The 23,802-nt window shown below is 42.0% G+C and overlaps 2 protein-coding genes across 2 annotated transcripts; both read left to right on the top strand.

Annotated features, from left to right (window-relative positions):
- Window positions 1-9,103: 9,103 nt before the first annotated feature.
- LOC120243301 (protein WFDC11-like) lies at window positions 9,104-13,052 on the top strand. Its single transcript, XM_039249430.1, has 4 exons — window positions 9,104-9,219; window positions 11,203-11,348; window positions 12,290-12,444; window positions 12,939-13,052. Exons 1-4 carry the CDS (start codon window positions 9,104-9,106, stop codon window positions 12,966-12,968), a joined length of 447 nt encoding a protein of 148 aa, XP_039105361.1. The 3' UTR covers window positions 12,969-13,052.
- Window positions 13,053-21,453: 8,401 nt separating this feature from the next.
- LOC120243298 (WAP four-disulfide core domain protein 10A-like) lies at window positions 21,454-23,215 on the top strand. Its single transcript, XM_039249426.1, has 3 exons — window positions 21,454-21,562; window positions 22,447-22,596; window positions 22,960-23,215. Exons 1-3 carry the CDS (start codon window positions 21,454-21,456, stop codon window positions 23,073-23,075), a joined length of 375 nt encoding a protein of 124 aa, XP_039105357.1. The 3' UTR covers window positions 23,076-23,215.
- Window positions 23,216-23,802: the final 587 nt, after the last annotated feature.

The following is a 23,802-nucleotide window of genomic DNA, read 5'->3' as shown; positions in this document are numbered from 1 at the left end:
GCTCTTTCCATGATTTGGCTATTGTTGAAAGTGCTGCTATGAACTTTGGGGTACATGTGCTCCTATGCATCAGCACTTCTGTATCCCTTGGGTAAATTCCTAGCAGTGCTATTGCTGGGTCATAGAGGAGTTCTATTATTAATTTTGAGAAATCTCTACACTGTTTTTCCAGAATGGCTGCACCATTCCCACCAATGTTGTAGGGGGGTTCCCGTTTCTCCACTTCCTCACCAGCATCTATAGACAACACATCTTCTTTATCCTTTCACCAGTCGATGGACATTTGGCTCTTTCCATACTTAAACATTGGGGTGCATGTGCCCCTTTGAATCAGCATTTTTGTATCCTTTGGATAGATACCTAGTAGTGCAAAAATAGTTTGGATCTATTTTTGAGCTTTTGAGGAAGCTCCACACTGTTTTCCAGAGAGGCTGCACTAGTCTGCATTCCCACCAGCAGTGCAAGAAGTTCTTTCTCCGCATCCTCGCCAACCTCTGTTGTTCCCTGAGTTGTTAATGTCAGCTATCCTGACAGGCGTGAGGTGGTATCTCGCTGTGGTTTTGATTTGTATTTCCCTGATGATGAGTGATGTTGAGCATCTTTTTATGTGTCTGTTAGCCATCTGGAGGTCTCCTTTGGAGATGTGTCTCTTCTTTTCTTTTAAGGCTGCTAGTTTTGAATGAGACCCAGATTAAGAAAAGATTCTGCAGCATGCCCAGGATGTGTTGAAAGTGGCCCGCCAGTTGAGTCTTAGCACCTAGCCTGTGAATTTCACTAAATGTGTCTGTGGCAGATTAACATGCTGGCTAGAACATTTGCACACTCAAGTAGGAGAATCACAGAACACACCCTTGGAGTATTGAGGTCAGGCCTTGTCTGCTTCTGTTGACAAGTGCTTTCCCTTTGAGAAGCAGCTCTTTATTTGCTAGTGGACGCCAGTAAAAAACTGAATGCCCGACCATGAGACATTGAGTCACTTTGAAACTGGAATCATCCGTCACAAATTGGGAGCTCTCTGTCCTATGAATTCTTAAAATGAGTTGCAGGGGCAGTGCATTGTCAAATGGAAATGGTATAAATGAGACTGGGCTTGATCAGATCATTTCTTCTGCAAATGAGTAACCTATGTAATCAGGTGTTTGGGCTCCAAAGACCCACTGATATCCCCTCTTCCTTCATTCTTGTCTGCTGCCACTAAGTCTCCAATGTGGGCTCCCCTTTCCATACCACCATGCATTCCCTACGAAGTGGTGTCTTTTCATTTCTGCCTATTTGGGTCCCTTGTACTTTCAAACCCCTTTCTTACGGTTTCTTAGGAACCAGAGGCCTGATCTACCAGGTATTAGCCTGCTGTTCTATGCTAAGCCCCCTGCTCCTATCTCATTTCCGTACAATCTGTGTCTGTCTCTGCCATTAACCTAAAAAATAAAACTGTCAGTTATTTTACCAGCAAGAATAGGTTAACTTGGGAATAGCAGAGAATTGCAAATCAGGGCTAACAGGCTTCAACAGAAGACTAGGCAAGTCCAAAGAAGAAAGGAGAGGAATGCTCTTTTGTAGAGGAAAGTGGGAATTAACAGGGAGTTCCAAGAAGAATGGCTTTTCATTGGTTGTGATAGTCTCTTATTGGCTGGGCTATAGTCAGAGGATGAGGAAAACCTTTCTTTCCTCTTGCTTTGACAGCAAAGCTAAGGTACTATCCACTTGCAGGGAACATTTCCTGTTGGGGCAGCAATTGATAACAAGCAGTGTGGTGGGAGCACGCCCCCTGGTGGCCTCCCAGCTCCATTTCAGTGAGGTTTTCCTTTATTAATTTTCACACTGCATCTATACGGACTCCAACACTACTAATCCAAATCTGCTATATATGAGTGTCTTATTTCTGTGATCACAGATTACTTGAAATTCGTACTATTCTCTATTTCCTCATTAGACTGTGGCTATGGGTTATGGATTGATTTATTTACTTTCCTTTTTGAGCTGAATTTTTTTTTTTTTTAAGAAAAAAGATCTTATAACACTCGATGGGATGAATTCTACTATTATTCCCATTCTTACATGTGAGTAAATGAAGTTTCAGAGAAATGAGATGACTTACCTAAAGTCATGCAGTTAGCAAGTGTTGGAGGTGCGTTTCAAATCTGTCTGATGGACCCACAGTCTGTGAGCGTGACACTATACAATTGTGCATTTCCAACCAATAATACCTTGTCTCCTCTGAATGACATTCTGGATCATCTATGGTTCAGGGTCAGGATGAAGGAAGATGGGTTGACCCATATTCTGTTGGTGCAAGTGTAACCCAAACATTATGAGGCGAGAACTGGCAGTATTTTTGCACAGATTAAATTGTGTGTATTTTCATTTCTGCTCGCATTGACTTTCCTAAGGAATAAAGAAATGCTCAAGGATTTAGTTATAATAATGTAACTAATAACAGTGAAATGAAGGGCACCTGGGTGGTTCAGTCCTTTGGCGTCCAACTTCAGCTCAGGTTATGAACTCATGGCTCATGTGCTGACAGCTCAGAGCCTAGAACCTCCTTCCAATTCTGTGTCTCCTTTTCTCTCTACCCCCTTCCCCTGCTCATGCTCTGTCTCTCTCTCCTTCAAAAATAAATAAACATTAAAAATTTAAAAAAAAACAGTGAAATGATCCTTACAATAGGGAAAAACTGGAACAACCAAGCTATCTAATAACTGGTGATTAATTGGTAGATCAATCTGTTAATCAATGAAGTTGTAGAAAATATTTAAGACTATGGGAAAATAATCCTTATAAATGTTAAATTTTAAAATAGTCACAGAATTTTCCACTATAATTTTTCTATTTTTATTGTGATAAAATACACATAAATCTAACCATTTTTCTTAACCAGTTTTAAGTACGGTTCACTTATATTGAATTTATAATATTGTGTGCCCATCACCACCATCTATCTTCCTGAGTCTTTTCATCTTGTAAAACTGAAATTCCATACCTACGAAATAGCAATTCCCCATTCCCCCTTCCCCCAGCCCCAGGCAATAACCATCCTTTCTGTCTCTGATTGTCATTGTTAGTATTTCATACAAGTGGAAACATATAGTATTTGTCTTTTTGTGACTGGCTTATTTCACTTTGCATAAGGGCCTCATGTTTCGTTCATGTTGTAGCACGTGCCTGATTTTCCTCCTTTTTCAAGACGGCATAATATTCCATTGTTATGTATAGACTACATTTTGCTTATCCATTTATCTGGAAACTTGGACTGCTTCCACATTTTAGCTATTGTGCATAACGACACTACGAACATGGGCATAGAATTATCTCTTCACTAATGTGCTTTAGATTCTTTGTGTATATACCCAGAAGTGAAACTGCTGGATCATGTGGTAATTCCATTTTTAATCTTCTGAAAAACTGCTATACTGTTTTCTACTGAGGCTGCACCTTTTTACATTCATTTCCATCAACAGTGTACAAAGTTTCAATTTCTCCATATTCTGGCTAATACTTGTTTTGATGGTAGCCATCCTTAATCGGTGTGAGATAGTAGCTCACTGAAGTTTTGATTTGCATTTCCATAATGATCAGTAATGTGGAACATCTTTCTATGTGTTTGTTAAGCCATTTGTACATCTTCTTTGGGGAAATGTCTATTCAAGTCTTTGCCTATTTTTAAATCTAGTTGTTTGTTGTTTTCGGTGTTAAGTTTTAGGTACTCTCTCTATATTCGGGATATTAATTCCTTATTAGATATATGGATTACAAATATTTTCCCCTACACTGTGGGTGATCTTTTTACTCTGTTTATAGTGTCTTTTGATGAACAAAATTTTCAAATTTTCATCAAGTTTAATTTGTCTATTTTTTCTTTTACCTGTGCCTTTCATGCCGTATCCAAGAAATCATTGCCAAGTCCAATGTCATGAAGCTTTCCCCTGTGTTTTCCTGTAAGAGTTTTGTAGTTTTAGGTCTTAAATTTATGTCTTTTATCTGTTCTGATTTGATTTTTGTATATGGTGTTAGGTGAGGGTCCAACTTCATTCTTTTACAAGTGGATATGAAGTTTTCCTAGCACCATGCGTTGAAAAGACTGTCCTTTCCCCATTGAATGGTCTCAGCATCTTGGTAAAAAAAAATCATTTGACTATACATGCAAAGGTTTATTTTTGGGTTTTCTCTTCTCTTCCATTGGTTTATATGTCTGTATGTCAGTATCACATAGTTTTAATCACTGGAGCTTTGTATTAAGGTTTGAAATCAAGAACTGTGAATCTTCCAGCTTTCTTCTTCTTTTTCAAGATTATTTTGGCTACTTGGAGTCCCTTGGGATACTATACATATTTTTTAAAAAATGTTTTTTAATTTGAGAGAGAGAGAGAGAAAGAGAGTGTGCAAGTGGGGAAGGGGGAGTGAGAGACGGAGGCATGGAATCAGAAGCAAGTTCCAGGCTCTGAGCTGTCAGCACAGAGCCAGATGGGGAGCCGGAACCTACCAACTGAGAGATCATGACCTGAGCTGAAGTTGGACGCTTAACTGACTAAGCCACAGTGATACTATACGTATCCCAGGTGCCACAGGGATACTATACGTATTTTAAGATGAGTTTTTCTGTTTCTGCAAAAGCATCATTGGGATTTTAATAGGGATTGCATTGAATCTGCAGATCACTATGAGTAGTATTGACATCCTGATGTATTAATTCTTCCAGTCTATACACATGGGATGTGTTTCCAGTTATTTATGTCTTCAATCTCTTTCAGCAATGTTTTATAGTTTTCATTGTACAAGGCTTTCATCTCCTTGGTTAATTCTTAAATGTTTTATTCTTTTCGATGCTACTGTAAATGGAATTGTTTTCATAGTTTCCTTTTCAGGTTGTTCATTGTTAGTGTATAGAAATGCAACTGATTTTTGTGTGTTGACTTTGTATCCTGCTACTTTTCTGAATTCATTTATTAGCTCTAACAGATTTTTTTTGGTGGAATCTTTAGGATTTTCTTATAAGATCCTCTAATATGCATAGAAGGATAGATTTACTTCTTCTTTTCCAGTATGGATGCCTTTATTTCTTTTTCTTCCCCAATTTCTCTAGCTAGACCTTCTAGTACTATGGTGAGTAGATGTGGTGAAAGCAGGCATCATTCCCTTCTTCCTGATCTTAGAGGAAAAGCTTGAATTCTTTCACTGCTGAATATATTTGCTGTGGGTTTTTTATATGTGGGTTTTATTATGTTGAGGTAGTGTCCTTCTTTTCCTAGTTTGTTTTTATTATGAAAGGGTGTTGAGATTTGTTGAATGATTTTTCTGCATCAGTTGAGATGATCATGTATTTTTTTTCCCCTTTCATTCTGTTAATGTGGTATATTATATTGATCAGTTTTCATATATTAAACTATCCTTGCATTTCAGGAATAAATTTAATTTGATTATGATGTATAATCCTTTTAATACACTACTTAATTCAGTTTGATATTATTTTGTTGAGGTACAGAACTTCTCTTTGGTGGAGGTTTTTGCTGAGATTTTTGATTACTGATTCAGGTTTTTAAATTAGTTATAAGTATGGGGCACCTGGGTGGTTCAGTCTGTTGAGCATCTGACTTCGGCTCAAGTCATAATCTTGCTGGTTGTGAGGTGGAGCCCTATGTCGGGCTCTGTGCTGACAGCTCAGAGCCCGGAGCCCGCTTCCAATTCTGTGTCTCCCTCTCTTTCTCTGCCCCTCCCTCCCTCATGCTCTGCCTGTCTCTCTCTCTCTCTCTCTCAAGAGAAGCTGGGGACTTGAACATCTAGTATACATGGCTCTACGCTCATTTAAAACCTGTACCTGGCACTTACTAGTTGTGTGGCCTTGGGCAAGTTGCTTAACTCTTCTGTGCCTCAGTTTCTGTAAAACTGGAATAATAGTAGTACTAAACCCATAGTGTCATTGAGAGTATGTATTAATTAATACATGTCACATATCTGACACATAGTAAATTTGATCTTACACTGAATGATTCTTGACACTTCATTGGGTAAGTGTCTCATTTGTTTATTTAATAAACATAGCACTACCTCTATCCAGACTTTGGCTCTAAGTGCTTAACACATAATCACTCCTGGAACCCTCACAACAACCTTCTGAGGGAAGTGCTATCATTAACCCCATTAACAAAAGAGTAAATTAAGGCACAGAGAAGATTAGTGACTTGCCCAAAGTAAGTGGGAGCTAGGATTTGGATCCAGATAAAGTCTGCGTTTCTTTGTTTGTTTATTTATGAGAGAGGGGGCACAAGTGAGTGAGTGAGAGAGACAGAGAGAGAGAAGTGGGGCTCACCCAAAGTGGGGTTCATGTTTTACCCAAAGCAGGGCTTGTGTTCGCTTGAAGCCGGGTTTGTGTGTTCACCTTAAGCGGGGCTCGAGTTCACCCAAAGTGGGGCTTAAGTCTGTTTTAAATCTCTATGTTATGTGGACCTTTGCAAGCTCTCTTGGCAGCCCTCTCTTCTCAGCATGAAAGTCATAAGACATTGGTGATAAAAGGTAGTGTAGGCTGATGCTAGCCATGGAGAAATTAATATCAAAGATGGATGGGGCTTTACAAAAGTCTTCACATAGATGCTAAAGAAAAATAGATACAAAGATCCTCTCCTACCTCCACAGTCACCCAGACTTCCAGAAATGTATGTGTTCGTGGAGGGGAGGGTCCTGCAATTCCACAGTGTCTTGCTTCTGTCTATGTTACCTGCAGCAAAAAGAAAAGAAAAAAGAAAGTACTCCTTGAATAGGAATTCAGTGATAATGTTCTAAATGTACCCAACTTATGGCTAGGGGCAGAACACCCTGATCTGTCACAGCCAGAACCATGATTACATTCTGAGTCTTTGAAATCTGTTCTGCCTATTGCCTGCCCAGTGCAGGAGCTCTGGGGTTCCCAGAGACCAGGAAGAAGAGCCACCAGCCAAATAACCACCAGCTTCCAACTTGAACATCTTCAGAGGTAGGTAGAGGTCAGAGCATTGGGGCTAGAAGTGGGAACTTGAAAACACTTTTGTTTGTGGTTTGGTTGGATGAGTTCCCTGTCTAAACCAGGCCTCCAGATCATGCCAACACTATCCCTGTATAGAAGAAATTATTGTCCTTGTTGTTCAAATGGAGAAACTAAGAGAGAGGAAGATGACGTGGATGGACACTGTGTCCCTTCATGCGTGATACCCTGAGAAAAACACTGAAATATTATTCCTGAATAAGGGCCATGATAAATGATATTTACTTTCAATTGTTCAGAAAAAATATCTAAACATATATGAAATATATATATGTAAGAGGAGGAGAGAAGGAGGAGGTAATTATGGATAAATTCTTAAAATAGATGATTCCGAGCAAGTGGTATACAGATGCTCTTTGTACTATTACTCTTGTAACTTTGAACTTATTTTCAAATAATAGCTCTTCAAAAGTTAAAGGCAACCCATCTAATGGCCCATGTGCCTGAAATTTTATTTTCCTATTTTATAATTTTCCCCATATGCCAAGGAAGAGAGTAAGTCAGCCCTTCTAAAGAGTTTTGCACCTTTGGAAATGTCTCTACACATTTTGCCTGTTTTTGAGCATTTGAAGAGCTTTCAACCAACGTATGTACGTTACCTTCTGCTTTGTTGAAAATATGGAAGCAAAAAGAAAGACTCTGAGGGAAAATTGGTCACTTGCCAGGAGAGAGACAATTACTGCCTTGTGACTGTATAATTCATAGTATCCAGACGTCTCCTTTTCTTTGTTTCTTTTATCTGTCTTTATGTTTGGCCTCATGTGTGGGAAACACCAGGCCGGGAGCTACAGAAGAGTAGGGAGAGGGCTGAGAATTTGGGGAAACAGTACTTAACCTTTCCTTCAGAACCCTGAATCTCATCACCAGTGAGCTGCCTAAAATAACAGCCAGCATTTATTTTGCACATTCTGTGTCCCTGGTTCTAAACCCATTCTTATCTTTCCTCCTTCACATTGATATCCATCTATTATTATGTATTTCTTTTATGCATCTTGTTTATTTTCCATCCCCTGTATTAGAATGTAAGCTTTACGAAGGCAGGGATTTTTGTCGCCTTTGTTCATTACTGTATCCTCGGTGCTTAGAAGAGCGTTGGGCATATAGTAGTCACTAACTGTAAGTATTTGTGGGAAGAATAAATTTAGGACAGATGAATGAAGTATGGACACCCCCCTCTCTACTCCTTACTCACCAGAACTAATTCCAAATAGGTCAAATAGTTAAAAAAAAAAAAAAAGACCACAATAAAGTCAGTGAGATCAATGTTCACTCTTCTAGAGAAGAAAAGAGAGTCTGAGCTTAATAGTTACAATAGCTGCCACTTATTTTGCACATATTCCACGTGCCAGACCCTACGCGTGGTGCTTTATATACTCAACATTTGCAATGTGGATTGTAATATCACCTCCATTCCATGTTACAGGTAGGGAAACTGAGGCTCTGAGAAGTTAGGTGGTAGGCCGGTTCCAAATTGTAAATTAAGCTCAATGTGTTGGGGTTGGGTTTCAAGCCCAAGTCTCTCTGATTCCAATGCCCATGTTTTGTTCTCTGTCTTATACGATATTGACAGTCTTCAGTGTGGTAACAGGTGGGAGGGAATTTCCCTTTTATGGTGAGACAAGATGTACATCCTATTTGCAGAATAAGCCAGTCTTAATGGAGAAGAAAATTGGCAACAACTATGTAGGGTTTGAAATAGGCAGTACCCTTTACTCAGGACTTGTATACCTAGACATTTGTGCTCTGAAGCCAATCCTGGATTTGACTGAATTTCAGTTGCAATATTCCTTTTGACTCTTTCCTAACAGAGAGAAATTACAAATTTTCAGATCTCTTATGATCAATGGGAAAGTATGAATGAGCTATGTAACTAGTATATTGGGAAGATGTTCACAGGGAGTGTTACTGATAGTATGGTGAAAAGCTTGTCCTTTGTCTCATTTAAATTTATTTATGAAAGCTACTTCTTTTCCTGACTCCGTGTGAGACCTTGAGTGTAGAACTTGACTTCTAGATGCTGCCTAAATTTAGAATATATAAAAAGAGTCTAAACCTATGCAACAGTCAGAATACTAAAATTGAATTGAAATCATGGCTTCCCCCACACCTAGAAACCTGAAACTGGGGAAGAGAGTGGACGGTTTCCTCTTCTCCTACAGCTGGCTAAATGCCATTTTGGAGATGGAGGAGGGAGAAGAGGTGAGGAGGTCAGGACAGCTCTTTCTGGCAGGGAGTATTGTACCTTTGTGCTTTGTGCTCTCTGGACTTTAGTATTGCTTAAAGTTTACTCTGTTGTGGGTGGTTTCAAAAGGGTTCTTTTGAGTTTTCCCTCAACCCCAACTGATGCAAATTTCTCTCCTGTGGTTCTCCTATTATGGTTCTATCTACCTCCTTTCTGACACCTTTTCCAAGTCTGAGGCATCTGGCCACTCACTTTCTACTTCCTTATGCTGAGGTTCCATGGCCTTCCCAGGCAGCCTGCCTGACATGAAGCTAGTGCAAACCTACATTGGCTTTCTTGCATATGTTGCCTTATCAAATGCTGTAGCACAAGCTGTAGTCTCTTGCTTTTGGCCATAGGTCACTTCAACCAGCCTCCTGACCTTTGTTCCTTTGGTATTTCTCAGATACCTGCTACTGTGTCTCCACAAAACCTCAGGGGTGCATAAAAAGCTCTATGGGAGGTATTCTTTTTTTTTTTTTAATAGCTTATTGTCAAATTGGTTTCCATATAACACACAGTGCTCATCCCAACAAGTGCCCTCCTCCATGCCCATCATCCCCCTGCCCGTCTCCCCCACTCCCTCAGTTTGTTCTTAGTATTCAAGAGTCTCTCATGGTTTGCCTCCCTCCCTCTTCTTAACTATTTTTTCCCCTTTCCCCTCCCCTATGGTCCTCTGTTAAGTTTCTCCTGTTCCACATATGAGTGAAAACATATGGTATCTGTCCTTCTTTGCCTGACTTATTTCACTCAGCATAACACCCTCGAGTTCTGTCCATGTTGCTACAAATGGCCAGATTTCATTCTTTCTCATTGCCATGTAGTATTCCATTGTACAGATAAACCACATCTTCTTGATCCATTCATCAGTTGATGGACACGATTAGGCTCTTTCCATGATTTGGCTATTGTTGAAAGTGCTGCTATGAACTTTGGGGTACATGTGCCCCCTGTGCATCAGCACTTCTGTATCCTTTGGGTAAATTCCTAGCAGTGCTATTGCTGGGTCATAGGGGAGTTCTATTGTTAATTTTTTGAGGAATATGGGAGGTATTCTTAAAGCCTTTCTGGTGACTTGGAATTAAAAGAGCACAGCAGTTGGGACACCTGGATGGCTCAGTCAGTTAAGTGTCTGACTCTTGATTTCGGATCAGGTCATGATCTCACAGTTTGTGATTTTGAGCCGTGTGTTGGGCTCTGTGCTGACAGCATGTAGTCTGCTTGAGATTCTCTCTCCTTCCCTCTCTCTCTCTGCCCCCCCATCTCTCTCTCTCTCTCAAGGTAAGTAAACTTTAAAAAAGAAAATAAAAGAGCACAGCATTCTTTAAAAATGAGAGAGAAAGATGGCCAAAAAGTGGTTGGCTACTCTTAAAATTCTGACTTGTTTTAAAGGTAGAAAATGGATAGGAATTTGACATATTTTTTGTAGGTGATTTTTGAGCATGTCTTCTTTAAAGTGTAAGTTGATCTGTCTCACATGCTCACTTTAGGGTCTATCTGAAGGTCTTGGCCAAAACTATAATTTTAATATCACATTACAGATTTTTACATAAAAGGTCAAGATATATAATAGCAAGCCTGATAGCCTGATTTTGTTTTCATGTGCATATATAAAAGACAGAAAAACATACACCAATATAGTGGGGTTACCAGAAATATTTCATTGTCGTCTTTGTATTTTTCTATGGTTTAAGAATTTTGTAAGCTGGATCCGAATTATCTTCTAATCAAGGGAAGGAAGCGCATTTTTTAAAAACACATTTTCAAAATAATTTTTTTTTTCCGCAAAAGAAAGAAGGCATGAAGTGTGAGATGGAGAGAAACCTTTCAGCAAAGCCAATGTTCAGCTTAGGTGTGTGCCTTTTGCCGAGTGGGTGGAGGCAAGGAGGTATGAGTAGACAAAGAGGAAGGAAATTCCACGAACACTTCTTCTTGCTTCACAATTCTGTTTATATTTCTTGGTCTCCAGCAGCAACTGGAAAGGGGAAAACATCCTGGCAGTATATATTCAGACACATACGGTCAGCATCATGAAGCTCTGGACACCTCAACTCATGATATTCCTCTGTATGGTGCTACTGTCTGTGCTGGGAGGGATGAAAAAAAAACACAGCTGTAGGTGACTAGGCTGGGCTGGGGGGAGGGTTAAAGGGGTGGGGGAGCTGTGCTTGTGTCCGGGCAGGTGAAGGGGTATTGTGTCTGGCACACCCGACTCAAGACTCAGGACCTTCCCCAGATCACCTATTGGAGATTCAGATTTTCTTATGCACAGAGATCCAAGAAGAGTCGAAGTTGAGGTCCTTTGATGCTTCCTTTCCAACCTTGAAAGTGGCAATGGGTACCTGTTACCTTTTATGTACATTTCATATGTTATAAGGATATAATATTTTCCCATGTCAGGCTACCATAACTTTCCATACTTCCAGAAGCTCTGTGTCTTAGCTGTGTGTCCTTTGATGAGTCCCACATGGGGTTTTCTTGATATATACACTTAATTTCAGTGACAGGATCTTTCTGAGTGAGAAGACACATGAGGTGAGGCCCTAGTGGGGCAAAGTTGGGGGCCATGTGATGAGAAAATGGAATCGGTCGAGGGTACCGAAAATTGAGAGAAAGAAGAATTTGGTGAGAAGCTGCTCTTAAAGGTGGGGTCAGCAAGGAAGAGAAGAAAAGGAGAAAGAATCTGTTCCTTACTCTCCCTGATCTGACTTGCCACACTAAGAAGTAGGTATGGTAATAAGACTAGAGGCTACCTACCCTGAGGTCTCCTGTTACAGAAATGTAGATTTCGCTGGAAGACACATGAACGTGGCGGGTATGAAGAGCCTGTCTCCAGGATGCTTGGCGAAGGCCCAGAGGTCTGTGGGAGCAGAAGAGATCCATGAAGACAATGGGGAGGCTCAGCAGGGGGGTTTTCTCATAAGGCAGATGGACAGTCAGGTGGGGCTTGGAGGGGCTCTGGTTCTAGGAGGAGCCCTTAAGCTTATGAAGGACTTCTCTTCTCACCTTGGTTATGTTGACCCTGTCAGCCTCTTCCCATATCATCTCAATTACAGGGGATGAAACGTTAATTGAGGAGTGCTGGGGAGATCCAACTGTTGTTGAATGTACCAAGAAGTGTTCTAGAACCTTTAAATGTGTAGACAAAAATCACACATGCTGCTGGACTTATTGTGGAAACATCTGCTGGAAAAATAAAGTGAGTTGGGAGGTGTGTTTGGGCACGGGTCTTCACTCATTCTCAGATGCTGTTAATCGTAAACAAGACTGAGGGACCACAAATCCTAGGCACAGAAATAGTGGAAGACAAGGTCCCCTAAGCCTGGACAAGCAGTTCACTGGCATATGAACCAAGACACCAGCTTGGGGCATATTGTTCATTATATAATCAATGCCTGTGTTGTCCTCATTATGTTACTCAATTGTTTGCTCTTTTCCTAATTTTTGTCCAAATTTCTAACCACTGCCTCCATAGTCAGACCTTTCTATGAGCCCTTTTGGCTCAGCTGGACCCCAAATCTCTACCTTTCTCTGTTCAATGAACCAAGCCCACCTCTCCACCTCAGAAGTGGAAAATTCTTGTTACAAAAAGTACTCCTGCCCCAGGCTTCCATCTGCCATAGATGGGTAATATTAAGCTTGAGAATGAATGCTTGTTCCTCAGAGTTCCCCAGCCTCTGAGTATGTAACCTTTCTGTCTTGTAGGAAATCTTTGAAAGACGTCTGAAACCCTAATCTCCAAGCTGGACACCAGTCTGTTCTCACTGAGGGCTGGGCAGGAGCACAGCCTTGACAAATAAACTCATTTATCAACAGTGACTTTTGGCTTTTTCAGCTCCATTCCACTACCTTTGATTGCCTTGTTATATTTTCCCTATACTTTCCCCATCCTACAGGGTACATAGCTTCTGACTCTTGCTTACTCATTTGATAACCATAGAACTGACAGGCTAGGGGCACCTGGGTGGATCAGTCAGTTGAGCATCCAACTCTTGATTTTGACTCCGGTCATGATCTCACAGTTTGTGAGATTGGGCCCTATGTCAGGATCTGTGCTGGCAACGTGGAGTCTGCTTGGGATTCTCTCTCTCCTTCTCTCTCTGCCCTTCCCCTGCTGGTGTGCTCTCTGTCTCAAAACAAACAAACAAACAAACAAACAAACAAGAACTGACAGGTTAATCTCATGGGCCTCATAGAATAGAAGTTTATTTTTAGTATGTCATATTATTTACTTTGTTTGTTTGTTTATTTATTTACTTTCTGTGGAGAGACAGCATGAGCAGGGGAGAGGGGCATAGGGAAAGAGAGAGAGAGAGAAAGAGAGAGAGAGAGAGAGAGAGAGAATCCCAGGCAGGCTCTGCACTCAGCAAGGAGCCCAACATGGGGCTCCATCTCACGACCCTGGGATCATAACCTGAGCTGAAAACAAGAGTTGGATGCTGAATCGAGTGAGCCACTCAGGCACCCCTCTAGTATGTCATTTTAATGTGGGTAACTGGCCAAGTAGCCCTTTGGTTCAGTTTTTCAGAGAGCAGGACTTTGTCAAATTTGTTTCTCACAGATTTGAGTAAAGAATTCTAAAACGATTTTACATGTATATAAGATTGAACAAATAAGTAAATAAGGGGATGATAGGAGCTGTGTTCCTAACTGTAAGAGAAAAGAAGTTACAAGTAAGCAAAATGGATGGATAGAATGAGCCCTGAGGGTACTGGATTTGAGTTAGAGACATCGTATGAACTGACATTTAGCTCAACATATATACAGAGAGATGGATGCAGAAGTAATGATAGACACATGTGTTTACATGGATCAGTTATACATGTGTATATTTCCTGGCTATGCCAGGAAGCAGTGACACCACTGTAACAATAAGCACACCAGGAGCCCAGGTCTTGGTTTTTATTACCCTTCTCCAGTAAATGGACCAAGGCTTATTAGAGAAATGGTTGATTCTAGAACGAGGCTTAGAAAATACAAGATCAGGGGCGCCTGGGTGGCTTAGTCGGTTAAGCGTCCGACTTTCGCTTAGGTCATGATCTCGCGGTTCGTGGGTTCGAGCCCCGCGTCGGGCTCTGTGCTGACTGCCAGCTCCGAGCCTGGAGCCTGTTTCGGATTCTGTGTCTCCCTCTCTCTCTGACCCTCCCCTGCTCACGCTGTCTATCTCTCTCCTAGAAATAAAAAATTAAAAAAAAAAAAGAAAAGAAAATACAAGATCAGACTGGAGTATCTTTTATTTATTTATTCTTTTTATTATTGTTTTTTTAATGTTTTATTTATTTTTGAGAGAGAGAGAGACAGCGTGAGCAGGGGAGGGCCAGAGAGAGAGGGAGACACAGAATCCGAAGCAAGCTCCAGGCTCTGAGCTAGCTGTCAGCACAGAGCTGATGCGGGGCTCGAACCCACAAGTCATGAGATCATGACCTGAGCCGAAGTTGGATGCTTAACCAACGGGACTGACCGAATGAGCCACCCAGGCGCCCCTGGAGCATCTTTTAGAATCACAAAGTAAGGAAATGCTCTGGAGTCAAAAGAATGGGAAACAGGAACCAGCCTTCAAGAGCTCCCAGGGCCAAAGCCTAGAACATTTTGAGCATAAAATTGTCACCATTGATCTATTAGAACAAAACACTACAAAGCTAATGGAAAAATAGCAGACAGCTTCAATGTAACACTATTATTAAAGAAAACGGAACAAAGAAAATGGAAACATTTCTACTGAAAAAAAAAATTCTCCCAACAGAAATACCTTGTCAGGAAGAAAAGTGTCATACAACACTTGCAACTTTAATTAAATATCTGTAAACAAACATTTTGACGGATGAAAAAAAACCTTGAATCAGAAATTTAGAAATTCAGGGACAACTGGGTGGCTCAATTGGTTAGGCAACTGACTTCGGCTCAGGTCATAATCTCACTGGCCCCCTTCCCTCCTCACCCCCTTAGTCCATCACCTACTCTGCATCCCGTTCAGTTTACGGTGCCCTCCTTGGGCCTGTAGCAGCAGCACAGAGAGGAGCAGGAGGGGCAGCAGAGCCTGGGTTGGCATGCCTCTGGCCAGAGCAGAGGGCTCGCAGTCTGGGAGAGACTTCCCTGGAGAGCTGGGTGGTTGTCCCGGGCTCCTCCCTGCCTCCGCTGGCCAAACAAGGAACCTTTCCCCTCCTCCCGTATGCCTGCCCCGACCATGGCCTGTTCTCTGGGACTTGGGCTTCTTCAGACAAGTTCTCCTCTCACGTGACTAAACCCTTCTTTGCAAACAATTCTTTTCTACTTTCATTATAAGATAATTTACAGGAAAAAATTAAAAAAGTGTAATTAAAAAATTATGACATTCTAACTGTAGAGAATTGACTTAATTTCTTTGTATTACCATTCTATCTTTTTTGCCTACTGAATATAAATTATCTATTGTTTTCTCACATATGGTCTCCCATCCAAGTACTAACCAGGCCCGACCCTGCTTAGCTTCCGAGATCAGACGAGATCGGGCGCGTTCAGGGTGGTGTGGCCGTAGACCGTTTTCTCACATATGGAATCACCCACCTTTTGTTAACCATCTTGTCCCACCCTCATTTAATCAGGTAAATATTTCCCAATGTGGTTTTCCATAATTAGACACGTCTCACTTAATAGAAATGCCTATTGTCAGGCCTTTGCATTGTACTAATTACTTGTTATCTAGACAGTATGTTCTGTTGAGCATTTTCTTTCTTTTTTTTTTTTTTTTAATGTTTTATTTATTTCTAGGAGAGAGAGAGAGACAGCGTGAGCAGGGGAGGGTCAGAGAGAGGGAGTCACAGACTCTGAAACAGGCTCCAGGCCCTGAGCTGGCAGTCAGCACAGAGCCCGACGCAGGGCTTGAACCCACAAACCGCGAGATCATGACCTAAGCGGAAGTCGGACGCTTTAACCGACTAAGCCACCCAGGCGCCCCACCTCCTTCTGTTTCTACTTGGGAGCGCCCTCCCTCGTAGTAGGAGGGTAGAGCCAAAGAAGGCACCCCCACCTATAGATAGTGCATCCCAATCATCCGGTAAGTAGTTGCTGTTCCTCTCCAGGCGCTCCAGCACCAGAGCGTCTCAGCACCAGCTTGTCTGGTTTCCAGGGCCATCCACAGCAGCACTGGGGACTTCACTTCACCATCATGGTGCCACTTCAATTTCTCCTGGATTGAGAGCCGTTTCCTTCTCCCTTCTCCCTTTTTCTTAAGGACCTCATTTTGGTAACATATACTCCACAGGAGCTTTCTAAGACAGTATGTGAGAAATAAGTAAAATAGAGACTCTTAAGCCTCCATTCTACATTAACATATACTTCAGCTGGTATTTCCATTCAGACTAGTTTTGACTACACGATGACAAGAACAACAAAGAAAATAGTGGCTTAAATAAGCTAGGTCAATATTTTTTCACATGGAAGATTTAGAATTTAGGTGTCCCAAACAAGTGTGGGGACACGACAAGACCATGGGAGATCCAGGCTGCTTCACCTCTTTGTTCCATTTTCTTTGACATGAAGTTTCCATTGCTAAGATCACCTCATGACTCACAAGGACTAAGCAAGATATGAAATATCCTCCTCAGCTGAGAATAAAATTCCGACAGTTAATTCAAATGTTAAATCAAAGTAAGAAAATTCAAACCATAGCCAAACTAGATGAGAATGGGATCCAGTATTGCTCAAAACTGGGTGAGGAAAGATCATGACCTGAGTGGAAGTCGGATGCTCAACTGACTGAGCCAACCAGGCACCCCCATGGTGCACCATCTTAAAAAATATTAATCGAGTTACCGTTTTTCCTACTCTGCAATTCCTTGGTTTTCCATCAAGCCCTTTGACCGTGAAACTAGGACAGGAAGCTGAGGTTTATTTCCCCAGGGAAAAGGTATCACAAAATAAACCAGTGAGGATAGTCATGTTCATGGATCTGAGGTCCCAAATAGTTTTGAAAGCCATTACTGGTCATTGAGAGAGAAAAGTTGTTTCTCTGTGTTTGTCTTGTGTTTGAAATGACAAAGGCTCAGCTTTGGCTATCACGAGTGTGGAGTTCATTCCATAACCTCAGAATTTAGGAAGAAGGCTAAATAAGGTAAGAATAGATCTTGTCCACTGGGAAGGTGTAAATACTTGGAGAGAAAGAAGAAAACTAAAAGACTGGGTTAGGATAGAAATAGAAATATCCAGATATGTTGGAAATCCCAACACACAAATAGGTCCACCAGGTAAACAGGGTATTTGAATATGAATATTTGTTTCCTATTGCTGCTGTAACACGTCATCTCGAATTTAGGAGCTTAAACCACACAAATTATTACCTTATGGATCTGTAGGTCACAAGTCTCACACGGGTCTCTTCTAATTGCAATCAAAGTATCAGCAGGGCTGTGCTCTTTTTGCATTTCCTCTCTAGATGGAAGGATCCATGTCTGTGTTCATTCAGATGGTTGGCAGAATTAAGTTCCTTGAAGTTAGGAGGTGAGGTCTCCATTCCCTTGCCGGCTGTCAGCTGAGGGCTGTTTTCAGCTTCTAGAGGCCACTCGCATTCCTTGGCGTGGGCTGCATTCCTCTGTCTGCAGAGCCAGCAAAGGCTAGCTGGGCCCTCTGCTTCAGGTCTCGTGCTGCAAGTCTCTGAGTCACTGCAGTCAGGAAACATCCCTGCCTTCAAGGACTCATGGTTATACTGGCCCCACCAGCTTCCCCGTCTCAAGGTCCCTGCCTGATACCATGCCAGGTCAAGTAGTCCCAGGTTCCAAGGACTAAGAAATGAGCATCTTTAGATGGGCCTTTATCCTGTTTACCTCTGCTTATACTTAAAACCTCACTAAAATGATGTAGAAGGAAAAAAAAACCACACCTTAATAGGTGAGGAAATGGTAAATAAGCATTTTCAAGAAATTGAAAGCTGGAAAGCAATGGCTAACTAGTAAGTAGCTTACTTCATTAGAAAACAAACTATCCCTCCCCATATGTTCACTTGTTTTGTTTCTTAAGTTTCACATGTAAGTGAAATCATATGGTATTTGTCCTTCTCTAATTGACATATTTTGGTTAGCATAATACATTCTAGTTCCATCTACATTGTTGCAAGATTTCATTCTTTTTGATGGCTGAGTAATTATCTATCTATCTATCTATCTATCTATCTATCTATCTATCATCTATCCCCCACATCTTTTTTAAAATAAAAAAAAATTTTTCTTTCATAGTTTATTATCAAGTTGGTTTCCATATAACACCCAGTGCTCATCCCCACAAGTGCCCTCCTCCATGCCCATCACCCCCCTTCCCTCTCCCCCACCCCTATCAGCCCTCAGTTTGTTCTCAGCATTCAAGAGTCTCTCATGGTTTGCCTCCCTCCCTCTCCCCCACTATTTTCCCCCTTCTCCTCCCCCATGGTCCTCTGCTAAGTTCCTCCCAATCCACCTATACGTGCAAACATATGGTATCTGTCCTTCTCTGCCTGACTTATTTCGCTCAGCATAACACCCTTGAGTTCTATCCATGTAGCTACAAATGGCCAGATTTCATTCTTTCTCATTGCCATGTAGTATTCCAGTGTATAGATAAACCACATCTTCTTGATCCATTCATCAGTTGATGGACACTTAGGTTCTTTCCATGTTTTGGCTATTGTGGAGAGTGCTGCTGTGAACATTGAGGTACTTGTGCCCCTATGCATCAGCACTCCTGTATCCCTTGGGTAAACTCCTAGAGTGCTTTTGCTGGGTCGTAGCCCCCGCATCTTCTTTATCCATTCATCAGGAGACACTGGTGGTGATGAGCACTGGGTGTTGTATATAAGTGATTAATCACTAAAATCTACTCCTGAAACAAACAAACAAACAAACAAACAAACAACAAAGTAAAACCAAACTGCCCGGGGGGATATGTCTGGATTCAGAGGAGTTTAGGGCAGGTGCTGGGTGAGGAATGCAAATCCAGCTGATTTAACCAAAGAATCACAAAATGTCTGAGAACTGAAGCCATCAAGTGTCTGAAGGTGGGGATGTGGATGTGGTTGAAAAAAAACGTTAGGAAAACCGAAACAGTCAAAACTTGCCTTTATACAGTATCTTTATCTTCCGTACGTAAATTAAGCAGTCTCTCACTGTTCTCAAATCTCTTGAAACTTGAGCTTCTGCACAGAACTACCTCCTTTGTCCATTGCCTTCTTCTTGGGACATTTGAGGCTATCCATCACGATTTGCTGTATCAACCTGGTGCTTGACTTCCCCCGCAAAGTGTGCTTAGCAATCATGTACGTATTTCACTAGCATTCAAAAATATTATGCCATGTGGGGCACCTGGGTGGCTTAGTCGGTTAAGCGTCCGACTTTCGCTTAGGGCATGATCTCGCGGTTCTTCGTGGGTTCGAGCCCCGCGTCGGGCTCTGTGCTGACTGCCAGCTCAGAACCTGGAGCCTGTTTCAGTCTGTGACTCCCTCTCTCTCTGACCCTCCCCCTGCTCACGCTGTCTCTCTCTCTCTCTCTCCTAGAAATAAATAAAAAAAAAATATTAAAAAAAAATATTATGCCATGTCCCAGTGACTCACCACTGTGTCTCGAGCCTACAAAACTTTCATAATTCACTTTCTTGTGCACAGAAGAATCATGTGGTCTTTTATGTGTTCGTCATTCTCAAACGCTGATCACTTAGCCACTTTTCTTCTACTAAAGCGGGCTTATCCGGTCCCCCTTGGCTCATGCCAACCTCATTCATATGGTTTAACTTTTGTAGAGATATCTTCACTGAGTAATGTGGGGAAGATGATATCAATAATGCACAATATGTGTAAATAATGTGAGCATGGAACATGCTGAAGTGTGATGCAGGGACTATATACATACATCCTCATGACTGGGTTCACAGGGAACATTTCAACATTTTTGCACGCACAGTTCCTCAGAGGATTTGTTTTAAAAATCTGGATGGATGTGATGCAGGTAAACTCATACTGTGACCCTCAATCTCTCCAATGCGTCCACACTCGGATATTTTTTCCCTCCAGCAATGTGATAAGAACGCCTCTGTTACCCGCCTGGACTTCCACAAAGCTCTGTCATCTGTGGGTGATTGTCTAAATGAGGGTTCTCCCCTGGCTCCTGGACTGTGGTCAAGGGAGGAGAGAGCCAGTTCACAGGCCACATCAGGGGCTCATGCCAAGACTGAGGTCTCTATGCCTATGACCCAACCTCTGGGTGACACTCCTTCACCACAGAGGTACTTCTGTCTGTGGGTGGCTGCCAAATTGTTGTAGGGGGACGATCCAAGCAGGGATGTCTTACTCAGCCATCTTGCTGATGTTACTCCCTAAAAATACTTTAATGGAATTGAGTGATATAAAATTAGTGTATCTCCCAAAATTGTAAATTAAGTATGCTTCAAAAGTGAAATGTGCTGTTATCATTTAGGAGCTAATTCTTGAGCAACACAGAAAAAGTAGGAGAAATTCAGGCTTAGAAACAGTTGTTCTACTTCAAATTTTGTGATCAATTTTTAAAAGTCTCTGGTGATCTTTGGGGTGCCTGGGTGTCTCAGTCAGTTGGGCGTTTACTTCAGCTCAGGTTATGATCTCACAGCTCGTGGGTTCGGGCCCTGCGTCGGACTCTGTGCTGACAGCTTGGAGCCTGGAGCCTGCTTTGGATTCTGTGTCTTCCTTCCTCTCTCTCTCTGCCCTTCCCCCTCTCGTGCTCTATCTCTCTCAAAAATAAATAAACATTAAAAAAAATTTTAAGTTTCTAGTGATTTTTAAAATTTACTTACATTTTGATACTCTTTAATGGCTTTTAAAATATAAAAATGCTTTTACAATAAATATCTTTTTTTATTGGGACATCAATTCTAAAGTTATCTTTCACGAAAGGCAAATGACACTATTATCTATCTAGCTAACGGATGGCTGATCGTACCTTATTGTTTTTTGTTGTACTTTTTTTTGTGTTTTTCGAATTTCTAAAATAAGAAATGATAAAGTTATCAAGAATCCATTTCTGCAATGAGAGGAGTAGAAAGCCTAAGAGCAGGGAAGTAGCTCAGGGGACACGTGTGTCCAGTCAAGGAGCAGTGGATGGAGGAGAGGAGGCAGAACCAGATGGGGCCGTGAGAGACCAGTCACGTGTTTGCAACTCCACACCCCAGAGCCCTTCACTACCCCCTGCAGGACCTGGTGAAGTGCTGGGTCTCCTGCCAGACTCACGCTCAGACATCCAGAGTTAACATCATGAAGTGGTTGTTTCTCCAGCTGCTGACACTCTGCTGCCTGGTGATCTTGCCAGTGGCAGGAAGTTTTAAAAGCAAAACGGAGACTACAACTCCATCTCCAAAATTCAGTAGGTATTCTGGTGGAGCTTCAAAATGAAGAGGGGGTTGAAAGCAGAAGAAACAGGGACTGACTGACATATATGAAAGCACTGGTTCCTTTTGTAAACCAGGATACTGTGGAAAGCTGAATGTGCACTTCTCAAGGTTGAGGGTCTCCTGATGCTACAGGAAATGATGTTTTTATGTGTGTTGTGGGGACTGTGGTGTTTTGTTGAGGAGGACTTTGGAGGTGGAAAGCTCCGCAGGGTACAGAGCATGTGTGGATGGAGCCAAGATTGGGCCACCGGGGGTTTGTGTCCTCCAGTTAGGAGTTCCAAGGGTGAGCACCACATTGGGGAAGGGGTACTCATTATTTCTTGAAATATGCCCTTTGCTTAAGGAATTGGGTATTTTAGAACACTGGGCACGGGGAGGAGAAATAAAACGTGTGCTTGACCCAGAGAAGGTTGGAATATTTGGGGTAAAAGAATTGAAATCAACATAATGGAGGGGAGGGTTGTGGTATCCATATCCAAAAGTTTCTGAGGAACAGCTAGGTTTGGAGGGCTGTCTCACCCAGACACGAAAAGTACAAGACAGTTTTTCTTCTCTGCAATCCTGTAAAATGAGAGCAGGTGACAAGAACATCTCTTGGGGCTTTTTGTTCTGAGAGTTGGGTTTCAAGACTCAGGTCCTGTGATGTTAATTCAGTTCCATGGAGGTCGCTTCATGGTTGCTGGAATTGTTAGCGGATGGGAGCTGGATTTTGAGTCTAGGAATGGGAAAGGCCACCAGATCCCTGGACAGGTAGAAGAAAAGAGAAACCAATGGAATGGGTTCTGGGGCCTTTAAGGGGCTAATAATAGTGAGAAAGTCTTCTTCTTGAAGTCATTGCTCATGTGTTTCTTCTCAGTTAAACCAACGCTAGAACTATTAAGATGTGTGGAAGCTCCTACCCACTACGATTGCAAGAAAAAATGTGACTATCACTCAGATTGTAGTTTCAAATATGAATGCTGCTATTCCAACTGTGGAAAAATCTGCATGAGAATTCCAGATTCTGGTAGGATCTAATAAGCTCCCCTCTCTTGCTATTCAGTTGTCAAAAACTATGGACCCCCTAACTGAGGGGATGGACAGAAGGACACTATTCTTCCCTAGTTCTGGTACCTAGTCTACCTGGGGATCCCCACTTTTTCATCCCAGGCCAAGCTCCAGTTCTCCACTTTCAGACTTATCTGATTTATTCAAACCTCAGGAGGTCTGACATTTATGTGTCTTTGCTCACTGGACTTAAAGCATCTGAGGGAAGCCCTGTGTGGCCATCTTCTAAGCCACAGAAAATATCCTTGCCCCCAGGGTTTGGGAGGAAATGTATTTCACTACACCATGTGGCCAGTGACTACCTACCCCTTCTCTCTTCCAGAGACCAGCAATGGGAACTATGCACCCATAACCGTGGCAGCAGTTACTTCATATCTCACAACTAGCCCTGAAAATGACCATCAGCTATCAGAGTGGTATCATAATAATACTACCTGATGTCCAGAGGAAACTTCTTTTTGTTGCAGCTGGAAAGCAGGGAGAGGGCAGAGGAAGGGTCTCAGGGCAATGTCTCTCCTACTTGACAGCACTCTTCCCTGAATCATTATATTATCAGCCTCAATTCCTTGACAAATAAACTGTGGCAGTAACCCAGAACCTCTGTCTCTTTCTCTTTCGTCCAAGGACAATTTACTACCTCCACTTTCTACCTAAGCCCCTAACCTCTGCCTCCCAGGGCATTTCCCTCCTTCTTAACCTTCAGAAGCTTGTTCTCCTTAGCCAAGACTCCTGGACTCTCTTGGGTCATTGACTAACATCCCCTGGGGAAAACTGCTATGTGTGGGAAGTTCTTATGCCTACAGGAAACACCGTCTCTCTGGGTTTCCCATATCTTGGTGTAGCCTTTTTTTCCTTATTTCAGGCCAGTGCTTCTAGAAGGTTCCTACAAGTGGCCTCCCTTTTAGCCAATCCAGGGAAGTATAATCTTCCTTAAAGGTGACCATGCCCATGGTTTACAGTTGAAAGGAAATGCCATTGGCTTCTCCAAACCCTCCTCTTAGGCATTGCCTCATTTGTTACCATTATCTAGTCAACCACTTGGAATCTGGAGGAATATTTTCAAATGTAAATACTCTTACAAAGAATAGGCACCCTTTAGAGGTCATAGAGAGCCTACACTGTGCTCAGACTGTGGCAAGGGCCACTGCTCATGAGTGCAGGTGTG

This window comes from Hyaena hyaena, unplaced genomic scaffold, assembly GCF_003009895.1.
Source record: "Hyaena hyaena isolate Hyena2069 unplaced genomic scaffold, ASM300989v1 scaffold_335, whole genome shotgun sequence".
NCBI lineage: Eukaryota > Metazoa > Chordata > Mammalia > Carnivora > Hyaenidae > Hyaena > Hyaena hyaena.
This window is presented reverse-complemented; position numbering and strand designations above follow the sequence as displayed.